A 16,703-nucleotide genomic window follows, 5' to 3' on the forward strand; every position below is an offset into this window, starting at 1 on the left:
CGGTTGCGTCCCCTCTCAAACAAGCACTTGCCCGGCCGGGCAACCTGAAAGAAAACTCTACCTGCCCGAAAGTAAGCCTGTGTATAATAAAAAAAGACAGGCATGATAAAGGTATTATGTAACTTTGCCTTACATGTGTTTACAAAACAAATACATTTTTTACCTATCATTTAATTTACCACAAGGGCCTTGATACCCCACCACAGCCCCCAATGCTTCAGCTGATTTAACCATTTTGTCCTCTGGCTCTTCCCTGTGTATAGCACTGGTTCTCAAAGTGGGGTCTGGGGACCCCCATGGGTCCTTGAGTTCCAGGGAGTCCCCAGCTAAATGATAGTTAGGAACCAAATGGACCCATGTGGGTGTGTAACTCAAAGAGTGTACAAATTGAACCAAATGGACCCATTAACTCTCATTGTTAAATTAACATTGATTTCAAATTAGTAAATTGGGGTCTCAGTCAGCAGATAGAAATGCCATTAAATGGGGGTCAGACCATAGCCTAAATAATGCATGTCAAACTGGGGGTCCTTGAAATTAAAATGGTTGACAATCACATATCTTCTCTAATGGGGGTCCTTGGCATATATTTTCAAATGGGTCCTTTCTTGGCATGAAAAAGTTTGAGAACCACTGCTTTAGACACCAGTCATTAATGTTAGTGTTGATATTTTGAATTCTTAACTCACCACTCCATCTTCAAATGAGTCCATGTGACTGAGCATCAGAGCATGACAGGAGAACTGATGTGTTGACTTGCGTGTCTGTGAAAAACAAATTGGACAAGTAAAACGGCGTTTTATTTTTTAATTACAATTATTGTAGGTTAGATAGGCTACTACATAAAAATAAACCCTCACCTCAAACAAACGTTTTAGAAAATAGGCTCTCTTTCGAGTTTCGACGTCTCGAGGAAGATGAGAAAGCACTGGTATGTATTCATATGAAACATAGAAGTAAACTAGTAGGCCCCATGTAGCCTGCAGACGTTGTACCGGAATATTTCTACATTGCAGTATTGATACTTTTTCCTAAAGTAATACCTATGCGAATGAGGCATTACTTGGGTAAAGTATCAATAGTTATTATTAATAATGTTATTAACAGAATACATTTATTTGAGTACTTTTTCCACCACTGTGAGAAAGATACCAAATGGCACCCTCGCGAGAACATGCGTCCAAATCTCGTCCAAATGAATCAAGCAGGAAGTGAATGGCGGAAGTGTGCTATGTACAGCAAGAGCAGCTCACACTGGAGATGAACATTCTGGACGATCTTTAATTCTTCCGAAATATATATTAGATAGGATCAAACATCAGTGAAATGCCGTCCTCTGGTTGACAGACACGTTGGACAAGCTGAGCGACATGACGACGCTGTTATTATGATATGAACACAGAAACGACACAGCGGCGGGTCGCTGAGAGCCAGCCAATCACACAGATGTGAGTGTACAACTGACAGCTTGACAGCACTTCCCAGGTACGTTTAACACATTGCATTTACTGTTAGGTTTATATATCATGTTCATACGTTCACAATCACATACGATTTTACATGGCATGGGACATTAACATCGTTTTCAGGCCAAGGACCCCTTTAGTTGAGAGAGAGTTGAAGCAGGGACCCCCATAACCTGTTCATAGATTCCATATCGTTTCATTGTTTGACAGCACGATCATCAGTGTATTTTCGATTCATGTTAATGTGTGTTTTCAGATATTTAACCACTTGTCTTGAACCGTCAATACTTAATAAACTTGACCTTTCACTCTGTACTTAGTCTGCTCTTTTTCCCCTCTACACCAAAGCTCTTTGCCAAAAATAGCAGATCTACAAGCTCACAACGCCTCGCAGTGCAAGGCGTTGTGAGCTTGTACATCTGCTATTTTTGGCTAAAGTTCTTCTCATATTAAGGACACTAGGGTTCAAGTGGTTAATATAAAAAAGGAGAAAACAAGTTTCTCTCACACAAAGATTTGGAGGACCCCCTGTAGTAACTCTGAGGACCGCCTAGGGGTCCCGGACGCCCTGTTGAAGAACTCTGGTTTAACACATTGCATTTTTACTATTAGGTTTATATATCCTGTTCATACGTTCACATACGATTTTACATGATGGTGTCAACTTACATCTAATGTAAGTTAATAAAACACACACTCACTCAGGACCAGCTAAAGCATGCAGCATTCCCTCACATTGCTATATAAATTATGTTCATTGTAAGATCCTGATAATATTATTAATTTAACTTTGAGAATGTGCCAAATATGTATGTGCACCCTCTCATAGTTACAAATGGACAAATGAACACAGAGGAAGTGTGTAGCTGGCTCGTCTGACTATGGTGAGGACGAGGTAGTTGCAGTGGGGGAGGGAAAGTACTCACATGTAATATGTAAAAGTATCAATAGTGCAAGGTATACTCTGTTAAGTCCAGAATTCAAAGTAAAAGTAGATAAGTATTGATATAAAAATGTAGAAAGTTCTCATCATGCAGAATGCCCCATTTAAAGTTTTCAAATGTATAAAATGTATACACATTTTTTAGAAATAGAAGATCTACAAGCTCGACGCATTGTGCGCTTGTAGATCGGCTATTTTCAAATGGCCAAAATGTATATAGAGTTGAAGTGCTGGTTAATGTATGTTTTGTTATAATAATCAAAATCTAAAAAGTAACTCATAACTAAAGTTTTCAAATAAATGTAGTGGAGTAAAAGTACAATATTTGGATCCGAGATGTAGTGGAGTTGAAGTATTGGAAATTGGACATACTAAAGTAAAGTACAAATACCTAAAAATGTTAGTTTTTTACAGTACAGTACTTAAGTAAATGTACTTAGTTACTTTGCACCACTGCAAACAATATACACCCTATAAACTACTACGTCTTCTCTTCCAGCGGTTCCTGTGTAAATAAGCCGAAAAGCCTTACTAGGATCTCCTCTTAGTTGACCTTGTACCAGTGATTTGTACTGACACTGTGCTTTTTCCTATGCAACCTTCTAATAAATTCTTCAATCAATCAAACCAGACAGATGGCTCTGCCCCTCACCTAGCCGCAGGAAACGACACGACGACCCAAGCCAAGATGTTCCACAAAACGTCCTTCACCACCCTGATCGTGGGGATGTTTGTGGTGTACGTGCTGCACACCTGCTGGGTGATGTATGGGATCGTGTACACCAAGCCCTGCGACAGCCCCACAGGAGACAACTGCATCACGCCGTTCTTAGCAGGGAAACCTAAACTGCAGGTTGGTGCAACAGATTGGGGTGGGTAGGATTGGGTGCATCTCTCAACTCCGACATGTCTCCTTTCCGACATGTCTCCATTCCGACACTAACCCTATCTCTACCCCTACCCTAAACCTTAGGCCCATGGGGAGTGTCGCCACTCCGACAATAAGAAGTCCATTTCGGAGTGGCGACATGTCGGAATGGAGAGAGCCTCCCGGTAGGATTGGCTGGAGTAGTGGTGGTAGGAGGGTGTGGATGGATGCAGTAGTACAGGGGTCTTCAATGTTTTTTCAGACCAAGGCCCCCTTAAGCCTCGAACAGAGTCGGGTCCGCGGTGGAAGGCTATCCACCGCGGTGTAGTCTTTTTGAGTGTTAACGTTGTAGTTTTATGACTCAAAAAGACTACACCGCACTACACCGCCGACTCTGATCGAGGCTTTAGTTGAGAGAGAGAGATGACGCTGGGACCGCCACTAGTACTTGGAGAGTGTGTGTGTGTGTGTGTGTGTGTGTGTGTGTGTGTGTGTGTGTGTGTGTGTGTGTGTGTGTGTGTGTGTGTGTGTGTGTGTGTGTGTGTGTGTGTGTGTGTGTGTGTGTGTGTGTGTGTGTATTTATATTTCATTTTTGTATTGATTTCATAGATGGAGTCATAGACTTGTTTGACAGCACTATCATCAGTGTTGTGTCAATTTATCTTTGTCCAATCTTTGTCCTGCTCTTTTTCCCCCTCTACATCAAACCTCTTTGACAAAACGTGATCTACAAGCTCTCTTTTGTGTGCTCGTAGATCTATTTTTGGCTAAAGTTCTCCTCAGAATAGGGATGCTGGGGTTCAAGTGGTAGTAAACCTCCCCCTTGTAGTAACTATGAGGACCAGCTAGGGGTCCCAGACCCTCTGTTGAAGACCCATGTAGTAGTAAATAGAGGAGACTGTTGGTCATTCAGTCAGTCTTTCTGTCAGTGTTGGTATGTCTTATCTTACTGCATGCCTGGTCAGAGAGCAGGTGGGTAAGCTGAGTGGCTGCCCACCAGGTTTACAGCTTGACTGGTTGGATAGCGGGTTCCCCGTCTCTTGCCGTCGCAGCCACCCTTCCAGTTGGAGATCTAACCTGATATGATTTAACCTGTAGTAGCACACGACGTACTGAAAACAATGTAGGTTCATCATAAGTGCTATCAGTTTGATTACTACTACTTAAAATGATGAACTAAGAACATGCATCTCACTCCCTTCCAGCTGAGTATCTACAGTGCGACACGTCCCAACGCTGATGGAGGGCACACTCTGCTTCACAAAGAGGAGAACTTTGATGTCAACAACCAATTTGAGCGGTGGGTGGGACACTGCATGTTTGTCCAGTTGTTAATAATTAAATCATTATCTCTAGAGCAAGTGTGCCACGACATTTTATGACACCCACACATTTTTATTGCAACATATTACACAGAATTATTAATAATTGTTTTAATTTACTATATCAGTACTTAATTTGTGATTTTACTTTTTTCCCCCCACAAATAAATAAATAAAATAGGCAATATTTATACTCATTGTGGGCTTGTAGCTATTTTCACTCTAAATACAAGTGTGCCTTTTGACTTGTCCACTGCTGTGCCTAGAGCAGAAAACGTTCGAAAACGACTTCTCTAGAGATAGTGGTAGCTTACTGCTACAGCTAGCTTGCTCACACTCTGTCCCACTCCCCTCTTTATCCTCTCTGTACCTCAACCCTCCCCTCCCCTCCTCTCCTCACAGGATTGTCAACGTGTCTCTCCCGAAGAAGACGCGCAACAATGGCACTCTGTATGCGTTGATATTCGTCCATCAAGCTGGCGTCACTCCATGGCATGATCCAAGACAGGTCCATCTGGTGGCTCAGCTCACTACATACATGGTCCCCAAGCCCCCCGAAGTCTCTCTGATAGCTGGAGAAGAGACACAGGTAATAATAGTAATGATATGTTGATTATGTTGATGTTCACATATTCACACCATGGCAGGGATGCAACAGTTAACAGTTACCGGTAAATTTTTAAATTTTTAAATTTAATTTTTAAAATAAAATAATACCCCCTTTCATTGTTATTTTCTATATAAATGTCTTTATTATTTAAATTTTGTATTTAAATACAATTGCATAAATGGACTAAAGTCCAACTGGGCAGCAGCATATGAGTCACAATTTCGTTTTTTATGCGTTTCTCGATTAATTGATTACCCAGAAGAGTAATAGCGGAGGCTAGAATAATCATTAATCGTCCATTGTTCCTTCTGTAGTCAGTTCTTAATGTCTGCATCTGTCCATTACTGAAGGATCAGAAAGAACCGCAGGGGCAAAAGGATCGGCATGGCAAACCGGCAACTGGGGGAGGAGCTTCGTCATCAGACCACCCAGTCTCCCACTGGCGAACACGACTGACACTCAACATAGTCAGTGACCACTTCATGTTTGATAGAGAATCCATGCCCAGCGACGTACACAGATACCTCAGAGTGTAAGATACTACACCCACGCACGTCTTAACATTTAAGGCACACTGTAAAGGCAGGTTACCCAGCAAGTAACATGGGACCTTAAACGATTTACGGTATTTCAAAATGTAATGTAACTGGGGCGATGCCTGTTGGTAACACACACATGCCCCTCCGGTTATGGAGTTCCCATTGTACCCGTTGTCAGAGTGCCATTTGTATCCTTTGTCAGAGTACAATTGGTACAATGCCATGGGTCCTAGACTCGTAGGCGATACACAAGCCAAGTTCAAAGTCGACTGACAGAGATTTTGAGCTTTTATAGATAACAAAATGTAACATGGCAAGATATTGATAGCATGAAGTCAGTACAGATGACCAATCAAGCTGCTTTTTAAGTGTGTGTGTGTGTGTGTGTGTGTGTGTGTGTGTGTGTGTGTGTGTGCGTGTGTGCGTGCGTGCGTGTCTTAGGTTTCAGAATGGTAGAAAGATGGTGTATCTACCTCTGCTGTTTGTGGATGAGCTCAGCAATCGAGTCAAGGACCTAGTTGTAAGTCCTCAACTTTAATCCTTTAACATAGTACAGTGTGAATACTAGAACTGACTGACTGAGCTACCGAATCAAAAAGTTGGCAGTGCTATAAAGAAATCTTTAATAGTGCAGAGCTTCAAGATCAGGATCTAATACATGTCACTGTAATATAATAGTTTGGACTCATGCTGCGTTAACACTAGAGCAGGGGTCTTCAACGTTTTCAGGCCAAGGACCCCTTAGTTGAGAGAGAAATGACCCCCACAACCTTTTCATGGATTCCATATAGTTTTCCCTATGGTTTGACAGCAGTGTATTTTGGATTCATGTCAATTAGTGTTTTCATATATTTAACCACTTAAACCGTCAATACCAATAAACTTGACATTTCACTCTGTACTTAGTCTGCCCTTTTTCCCCTCTACACCAAACCTCTTTGCCGAAAATAGCCGATCTACAAGCTCACAACGCCTCGCGCTGCGAGGCGTTGTGAGCTTGTACGACCCAGTGTGCTGAGGTGTTGCTCAAGCCACAGTCACGCTGCGTAAATGAAAAAAAGCACTGGGAACTGGTCAACAGAAAGAAAGAAAGAATGAATTTGTCCTACTTTTGTGGAATATAGCTAGAGTTGTGGGCAGAGTGCACTGCATCATTGGAGTGTTTAATTTGAGGCAAGCTCATCTTGCCTGTCACTTCATGTAGGGCATCGGTTTGTAGTTTTAAGTCACTGGCTTCCATTGAACATGACGTGTAGCCTATTGCTTTGTTGCTGCTAGTGTGAGCGCAGTATCATAGTGAAAGAGCTTGTTTTTGTTTTAAATTACATTTAGTTACTAGTTGTTGTGGTGCTAGTCAATTAGATACTAGTTACTTACTTTTTCGTGTATTTGTTTATGTCTCTAGGAGATTAACCGCACCACTGTGGAGCTTCCTCTAACCATCTCCTACGACTCCATCTCTCTGGGCAGACTACGATTTTGGATACACATGCAAGATGCAGTCTTCTCACTGCAACAGTTTGGTATGAGAGAGAAACATGGACTACATGAACACAATCACATTCCCCCATGGCAATGCACATACATAGACATGCACAGGGAAAAGCAGACACATGCACCTATAGCAAGTCTATTCCTAGATTCTCGATTTGCCTGTGTGATGCCTTGTATTTACAAATGCTTGGCAAGTTTAATTATATGATGCTGTTATGAAGGATAGGGTAAGTATCTGGCCAGGTCGCTAACTAAGATATGTGTGTGAATACAGCATGCCAGTGTTTGTACCTCTTCAATACATTTAGTATTAGTAGACACACACACACGCACACACACACACACACACACACACACACACACACACACACACACACACACACACACACACACACACTTCACTGAGAGTGACAGTTACAACTTTGATCCCATGACGTCCATAGAATGGAGGAGGTTAGACGATTTAATCAAATTCAAGGAGTTATCAAATTCTAGGAGAGATCTGGTTAATTTCACATAAGGAATACTTACAGTAACAGATAGGAACGAAAGAATAGCTGTGGATATTAGTCATGTATGAAATTTGAAAGAGCTATCAAATGCCCAGCTACAGTGAATGTTGTCCTCCACAGCATGTTTTCAATGTTTTCTTTTACCCAAACTCCTTTTGACTAAATCAGCGCAGTAAAACAATTCAATTCTGCTTACCATATTCATCCCACTGTGAATATGCATTTGGACCAGGTGTAGCAGTAGAGAATAGTTTAAACCTAGCAGGACACAGCCAGCTGGAGCTAAGCAGTCTTTAGCTCTTTTAAGGAAATCATTGTCCATATTAAAAACTCATAAGGCACTAAACGACACTGTGCAAAACTGTGCCATAACGCATAACACAGGTGAGGTTTATTATGGGAAGGCATACACAGGTGAGCCCCATTGTCCTGGTTGCCCCTCCAAGTGTTTCAGCAAACTAGCTAACAGTCTCCATGACTGTCAATGATACCTACATTAAGCAGGAACTGAGCTACAGTATGGAAGGAATCTGCTACTAATAATAAAAGTTAACACTTCTGGGACTTACTAAATGTCTCTTCACTGTGAGGTATACAGTATGTATGTACAGTATGTCACTCTGTATGTCCACCTAACTGTACGATTGTGTGAGTGTATACGTTACATTATGTTTCATTTCAGGTTTCACAGAGAAAGATGCCGATGAGATTAAAGGAATCTTCGTCGACACCAATCTCTACTTCCTGGCTCTTACATTCTTGGTCGCAGCCTTCCATGTGAGTTGGACTTAACCACTTGAATCCTAGCATCCTAGTTCTGATGGAAACATTCACCGAAAATAGATTTAGTGTAGAGAGAAAGAAATGGCAGAGTAGTACAAGTACATATCCACCTGACCCTAGTCAACTACAAAAATAATGGTTGCCAAGATGAATCAGTTATTTTTGGCTCACGCCTTAAAAACAAATTCCTTTTCAACTGGAACTTATTCTGATTAATTGCACTGCAGAAGAATCAAGTGTTTCAACTTCCCTCACTTCTGTCCTTTTTGTATTGTCATGTGAGTGGAATCAGTTAGTTAGAAGATTTTACAAGCTGATGTGTAAACGGCTGGGTAAGGAAAAATAAAGTGATGACTGAATTTGTTCTTTTATGGTTTATTCACATTTTACTCATACTTATCTTCACCATGCGCACACATGCTCCTATACATCTATAGGGGAAACACAGCTGTGAAATATTGTCATGTCATGTTTTTCACTCGTAATTAATATTTTATCATAAACTGCCTACCTCTCCCCTTCTTTGTATCTCTCTTTAGCTCCTCTTTGATTTCCTGGCATTTAAAAATGACATCAGCTTCTGGAAGCACAAGAAAAGCATGGTGGGAATGTCCAGCAAAGCAGGTGGGTCACACTGATCAGTGCCACATATCCATGACTGATAAGTGATAATGACCAACACTGCTTTCAGTGGAAGCCATGTTGACTCACCAGCTAAGCTTCATGGCTGTTAACTGAATATGCTGGGCATCTTATTATGGTGTGATTTTGAGGATCTACAGTAGTGATACTGTATATATATATATTTAAGTTTCAGACAAGAACCTTGAAGCAATTGGTCAGCCACTCCTATCCATCTGTGGTTTTTCCACAGCATTCCACAGTGTGAAAAACTAACATTAGTCACTCTGAGGTACTTGTTTACCACTGAGCATTTGGTTCATTTTCAGCATAGACCTGCTTACATATGCATACAGTTACACTGTACACACACTTTCCCAGCTACAGTGCGTTCCACTTGGGGCTTAATTTATTCAATATCATATTCCATGCTCACACTTCTGCTATGTCAGTTAGTTCACAGTGATGACATGACTTTTAATGTTCTCTCTTCTCTCTCTCTCTCGTGCTGATGCAGTGTTGTGGCGATGTTTCAGTACCATAGTGATTTTCCTTTACTTGTTCGATGAGCAGACCAGCCTTCTAGTCCTAATCCCTGCTGGCGTTGGCTCCATCATTGAAGTAAATACACACACTCAGACACACAATCCAAGATAATGGCATATATATTATAATATGAGAAACTATATGACATGGGTGTTTAATAAGGGTGGGGTTCTCTTCTGTAAATAATAAACTTCTTAGAAATTCCATTGATGTTACTTAAAGATACAAATAAATAAGCTAAGCTAAATGTTCGGGGGATGTTTAATTGGTTAATTCCAACTGTATTCTGTGATTCCTTAATGTTAATCTGAGTGTTCTGTGGTTTGTGTGAATGATCCCGCCAGGTGTGGAAGGTGAAGAAGGCCTTTAAGATTCAAATGTATTGGAAGGGAGGAAAACCAACATTCTTGGTAGGTTCAAAATCCCAACACAAATACACACTTGTCTTATAAAACTACAAAAATGTAGTGTAGGTCTTTAAAAGATCTTGGGAGTCTTCTCTAGGAGTCTGATCTGTTTTCTTTTTCCTCCAATGTCAACAGTTTGGGAAAATGGACGAATCAGAGAGGAGAACAGAGGAGTATGATACTCTGGTGAGACATACACAGTGTGTATACAATACATAACACAAAGACATGTACACTGTAATACTTTATATACACTACACACATAAGAGAAACTGTACATACACTGTACACATTAAGGTGATGCTTATAGCTAATGAAGATTTGATTTGATTTTGTTGCCCTGCGACATGTGAGCTTTTAGATCAGATATTTTCGGTGTGCAATGTCCACTCACAGCCAGGTATAAATAAGATCTATACTTTGTTGCACGATGGGGTTGCTACTATATGTGTTGTGTTGTTAGATTGGTGTAAACTACTTAGCATGTGTATTAAGTCACTTAAGCTGTTACTCGGTTTGCTTTCTATCTCCCTCTAGGCAATGAAGTACCTATCCTATCTACTCTACCCACTGTGTATTGGAGGGGCTGTGTATGCACTTGTATACCTACGATACAGGAGGTAGATGATGATGATGATGATGACGGTATTGCATGTGTGACTCTACTTGTCATTGCTAACTGGTGTGATTTGGCAGGCATGCCGTGAGGTTGAAAAAGACAGCACTCTTACATGTAGTAAATGCAATTATCACAGCTGCATTTCTGCGACTCACTCTCTAAATGTTTCTCTCTCCTCAGTTGGTACTCGTGGGTGGTCAACAGCTTGGTCAACGGTAAGCTGTTTTCTGCTCCATTAAAAAAGTAAAAGGAATCTCTACGTAAATGCAAACAACAATCATATCACTTGAAATTGGGAAGACATATAGAGCTATAGATAGAACATATAGAGTTTACTATCAGAACGGTCACAGCTTGTCCGGACGGATGGGTAATGCCTGACACAGTAATGTCAGGTACTCAGAGCAGGGATCTCCATATATGGGCATAAACAGGAGACATCACAGTGATGTCAGATACTCAGAGCAGGGATCTCCATATATGGGCATAAAAGGGATTCTGTTAGGGATCTCCATATATGGGCATAAAAGGGATCGTATCCCAGATGATGCCCTGTTAGGAGAACCACACTAACAGAATCCATATATGGCCAAGACAGATGGCACGACCTCGCCCTGCTTTTTGCCCTTAGGCGTCTTACTGGCACATGTCTCTGCTTTTTTATGGTCTATGGGTTTTATGCTCTGACATCACTCTGTCAGGGGAACCACAATCACAGAATCCCTTTTATGCCCATATATGGAGATCCCAGGTGTATGGTGATCCCATGTCAACAATAATCTCCTCTTGGTTGTTCCAGGTGTGTATGCCTTTGGCTTCCTATTCATGCTTCCCCAACTGTTTGTCAACTACAAGGTGAGTTCAAGTTTTATACGACTTCTGGCAGTTAGCTAAATTGCCTGACGGTGTATTTCAAAAACATTGAACGTGGATGTATGTAAATGATGCATAAATTCAAAGGGGATCAAAGTCAGTTTTAAAAAATAATTTAAGTTAGCTGCTCCTGGACTTAACTCTCTCTGCGGATCGACTCCGAGATCGACATCCTAACTAGGAGACTCTCTGCCGATCGACTATGGATCGACTTTTATATAAAAAGCATTTTTTTGCATTTTTTTTAATATTTTCGGCGGAGGAAAGGGTCTTACCTGACTGATGGCATTTTAACGAGTGACCGTGGAAGCGAGTGACCGTGGAAGCTAAGGATAAGTTCATGACGTCACCGTTTTTTCAGGGGTCCTCTGTGTGAAATGGCCTCTCCTAGCCGTTATTTTCAATACACACTACACTACAATCCATAACGCCATGTCATTCCGTCGGATTTTGACCCGGTTTGAAGTGTCTGTGGCGTGGATACATGTCCCAGGTGATGGGCCATCATAATAATTACACCATCAAGGGCGCGTGTGGCGCACAGGGTCCCACGCTATTCCACGCTAATAGTTAGCTCCAGGCCAATGTAAACAGGCGCAGCAGACCACGTGATCACTCAAACCTTGAAAAGCATAGATATATGTTGAAAAGCTTATCGTTGGCGCTCTCTGGTGGTATATTAAATCCAACACAGCCTCTAGGCATTCAAAGCCCCCTTTTAATGCTGTAATGTTGAACTGAAAATTAATGATATTCCTGGCAGTATTAGCGCACATCCATATTTTGGGTTCGCAGGGAATGTTTTTTAACAGAGAGCGCTTAAAACGTTGTGCCAAAGTGGTATTAGTTTCTACTATTCCTAATTATAATTTTTATTACAAATACAGTATTCTTTTTCAATCTTCCGGCATTTCATATTTTCAGTCAGTTTATTCTTAGCCTCGGAAACCCAGACTTTTAATATATTCTTAACTTGTTTGCTTACAACCTTCAACAGATGAAATCTGTAGCCCACCTGCCCTGGAAGGCCTTTATGTACAAGGTAATAATAACCCATTATTAGTTAACGATTCATGGAATGATTCATATATGGCTGTCCCTGAGCATGTGAACAGAGTTATTGATTGATTGTGCTATTGACTATTACCAGGCATTCAATACCTTCATCGACGACGTGTTTGCCTTCGTCATCACCATGCCAACCTCCCACAGACTGGCCTGTTTCAGAGACGATGTGGTCTTTCTCATTTACCTCTATCAGAGATGGTACACACACACACACACACACACACACACACACACACCAAACACAAAGAATCCACATAAAATACAACTGCTATTTCAGTTCTGTACTAAATGCAACTTTCTCTGTTTCTCTCTGCCCTTCTTTCTCTTTCGTTGTCTCTCCTCAGGCTCTATCCTGTGGACAAGACGAGAGTAAATGAATATGGAATTTCTTATGACGAGGAGCCAAAAGGAAAAGCTCACAAAGAATAGGATATCGTGCTCTCACGCCTCTCAGTCTGTCTGGGATGTACCTGTCAGGTCTGGTATCTATTATTCTCTTCTGAGAATTCAGACCTACTTACAAAAAGAATGGCACCAGTAAAGGATTACTGGTCAGTTAGCTGGTTGTAAATGGACCAGGTGTATTAATGTTTATAGATCTGTCCGGTTGTGAAAAGCATGAGAAACGTATGTTTGTGTGTGTTGTACTGTTGGACAGAATGAGACTGGACTGGACTCAAGAGGCGACCGTTTATATACTGACATCTTTAGGGCCACTGTAGAAACCTTTTTTTCTTTTTTTTACATTACGGGAAAGTCACTTAGCCAGACGATCTGAGATATCTGCATATTGGTATGTCTGGTGACATGTAAATTCTATGAATGGGCTAAAACTGTGTGAAAATAATTACGACATTTGGGAAATAACAGCATCGCAGAACCAATGCAAAGACGTTAGGGTTGTTCCTTCATATCAGGGACGGTATCAGGATTGGTTTTCAAAGCAGTGGGCGACTGCCTGGCCTTAGATTTGTTAGCGGTGGTTTTCGTTGAATTTTTGATTTACATGGCTATCCTTTGATTAAATTGATATTTCAGAGTCTAAATATCTATACCTCCACAGTTCAGAAACTGACATCCTCAAACAATACCCTTATTTTCTCCAGCTAACAATCTCACTTTTAAATTAAGCAATTATTTATATTAAATTCGGTCAGAAATGTATTTCTTATTGCGTGGAATCCTGGAAACAAAGAACTGATATTTTGCATGGTTTAAAACAGTCCAGAGTAAATTTTACTTTAAAGCAGGTTTTTGACTGTCAGTTGGAAGTAATTTATTTCCAGTTGAATGTACTGTATAATAAATGTACCATAATGCTATATGGGATCAGTGTGAAAGTGAAGGATTGTAGGGCTGCTACTAATGAACAAACCTTACCATGTATGTTGTCATTAGAAACTCCGGCTGAAATACAGTATGACTTAACAATTTATTTCTCAAAATCTAGCCTCAAGCCCACTTATATTGTTGGAAAGGGACAAACGAAAGCTTAAATTGAAAAACAAGTCCCAGGCAGTTTGTCTCTGTAATGCTTGCCTTATCTGCCAGAAATATAAATAATAGATTGCCAATTATACTATATCAGTGTCAACCAAGAGCCAAAAAGCCCCTCTCTGATCATTATTTCCCCAATGAGATGTTCAATGTTTGTTTTTTGTTTTTACTGGACTGCAAGAGAAGCATTGAATTAGGAATATAAGTAATTGGATTATGATCGTTTTTGGGGGAAATGGGGCTTCCACAGACAGTTTGCTGATGGAATTAGAGTGAAAAGAAAGGACGCTCGCTATCAGTTCAACATTGAACACTCGACTAAAGAAGTGTACAGTTACAAAATACATTGTGAGCCTGAAAATAAATTGCTTTTGTTACGGTCCTTGTAAATTATTTCAGGGAGCAATCATTCCAAGAACTGCAAATGGTACTACTTTGTATCAACATTTTTGAGCATTTTTTAAATGTTAGATCCCATTATATTCAGTACTGTTATTATAATCAACAAATATTGCTACACAGTATGAAAAACTATAGCAACAGATGACTTTCTTTCTTTCTGTAAGTGTCGCTTGACAACGATGACTTATTTTCAACTGACGTATCGGTCCCTTTTTAATTCACTTTTTAAATTGCCTAATAATGTCTTTGAAAACGACACTGGCACGGTGCATGAGATCAACATCACAGATGTGTTCCCGTGGCAATGAAATAATTTGTCTGAACTTTACAGAAGCTGTTGTGTTGACTGCACTGTTGACATAATGAAATGTATCACTGACTGCACCATTGTACCCCACTTAGGCCAGTAAATCTAAGCTAAAAAGGGCCTGAGCCAAAATAAATTGCTATAGTAATCATTCAGGGTTCTTTATGATCCTTAGGGTCATCCAAAAAACATGTTAAAAAGTTATATTCTTAGTGGATCAAGGTGAATTCAGGGGGTTCAAGTTTTGGTCCCTTCACTTACTATACAGGAAAAAAAGACCCCCCAAAAAATCTTCTTTAAGTACCATGTGAGGGGTCTAACTAGGGATTGTTTTTTTTATGATTCTGAATCCATTGCAAGCATTCGTTTTGCACGAAAAACATTCCTCTGGCTTAAAACGGACCCACAAAACTATGGTTTAGTGATGAGTCATCACTTTTCTGGGGTCAGCTCAGTTTTGTGGGGTCCGTTTCTAGCCAGAGGAATGTTTTTCGTGCAAAACAAACTGTCCCTCATGTTCATTCTATTTCTGTAGCTTTACCTGTTTTAGTATTTCCGCTGCAGAGCCAAGATTACATTTGTGCCAAATGTGAGAATGATTCCTTCATTCAGCTGTTTTCTAATTATGCTCTGGAATATGATGTTATATTTCTCTTTTGTTCAGTTATTGATTTATCTTATAATGGCTGTTTTTGATATACTTGACAAGAGAAAGTATTATGCCTGGATTCATATGACTTTTTCATTTTTGAAAATGAATTGGATGGATTCATCTTATTTCCCTTTTTTTCTTTTCTTTTTTTAACAATTGCACAGGAGTAATTTTGTTTTACAACAAGGTTTATAATCCTGTAACATGCAGCCCAAACGAACTGGCCTGTGATGTAGTTCAGTTCATCTGGACTCCTGTACTTGTTTGACATAGTTGTTTTGAAATGTTTGGGTTCTTTTTTTCCTCACTGAAAATGTCTTTTTGATGACAATGAAATAAAATTATCAAATGGTTATGTCTGCATTCTAGTTTGTTTTTAATGTCATAGTTAAAATAAAATAAATGTTGGGAACTATGCCTGATGAATTTTACCAAATCACTTTGATGTAGAAGATATGTAGAGTTCCAAGACTTATTTGAATAAGGTCTGCTGGTAATAGAATAGATCAAATGTGTTGAGTTTGGGGAGCACTCGACTAAATTCAATTAGTGGTGGTTCGCTAAATACAATTCTACTGAATAGTAGCCTATAGAAACCTGATTTGTGTTTTAGATCTATCAGATGGTGGGGCATTACATCACTGGGCTGGGGTTATGAATTTATTATATTAGCGCCACCAGCCCACCACATCTGCAGAAAGCTGTTTTTTTTTCTTTCTTTTTTTTAGCAATCTAGTTTTGTTTTAATAGAAATTGCACAGACGTGCTTTGCAACAGACCCTATGGGTGTTATTTGTTTTATCTGAGAAACCTTGATGGTTGGTATATGAAATGTTATCTTTATCTTATTCTTGTTCACAAACGAGTTAAATAATGTCCTCATTCAGTGTGTCTACTATTAAAGTGGGCTACTGATGTTAACATGGAATCAAGGGAAATCCAATGTGGCCAGCAGGTGGCAATATACTCTGTGTGTGTGTGTGTGTGTGTGTGTGTGTGTGTGTGTGTGTGTGTGTGTGTGTGTGTGTGTGTGTGTGTGTGTGTGTGTGTGTCGCACTCAGTACTAGGGCCCACTGCTTTTAAATATGTATTATTTTATGCCTCCTCTTGTCATTTTACAGATGCTCCTGAGAGAATTACTTCAACTCATATGACTTCTCTCTTCTCTGTGTCT

General features: G+C 40.2%; 1 protein-coding gene across 2 annotated transcripts; it reads left to right on the plus strand.

Annotated features, from left to right (window-relative positions):
- Positions 1–1,222: 1,222 nt before the first annotated feature.
- Positions 1,223–15,882, plus strand: clptm1l (CLPTM1 like). 2 transcript variants are annotated; one of them, XM_080734418.1, is made up of 18 exons: positions 1,223–1,485; positions 3,041–3,262; positions 4,483–4,577; positions 5,002–5,188; positions 5,560–5,741; positions 6,190–6,268; positions 7,154–7,271; positions 8,437–8,531; positions 9,077–9,161; positions 9,676–9,779; positions 10,049–10,114; positions 10,247–10,297; positions 10,649–10,731; positions 10,911–10,945; positions 11,530–11,585; positions 12,601–12,645; positions 12,754–12,869; positions 13,016–15,882. In XM_080734418.1, the coding sequence occupies exons 2-18, from the start codon at positions 3,098–3,100 to the stop codon at positions 13,098–13,100; spliced, it is 1,647 nt and encodes a 548-aa protein (XP_080590544.1). In that variant the 5' UTR covers positions 1,223–1,485; positions 3,041–3,097; the 3' UTR covers positions 13,101–15,882. The 2 variants fall into 2 exon arrangements, with proteins under 2 accessions (XP_080590544.1, XP_080590545.1); XM_080734419.1 differs by having other exon boundaries at positions 3,045–3,262.
- Positions 15,883–16,703: the final 821 nt, after the last annotated feature.

The sequence above is a fragment of the Nannobrachium achirus genome (assembly GCF_963921795.1).
Source record: "Nannobrachium achirus genome assembly, chromosome: 10".
Lineage (NCBI taxonomy): Eukaryota > Metazoa > Chordata > Actinopteri > Myctophiformes > Myctophidae > Nannobrachium > Nannobrachium achirus.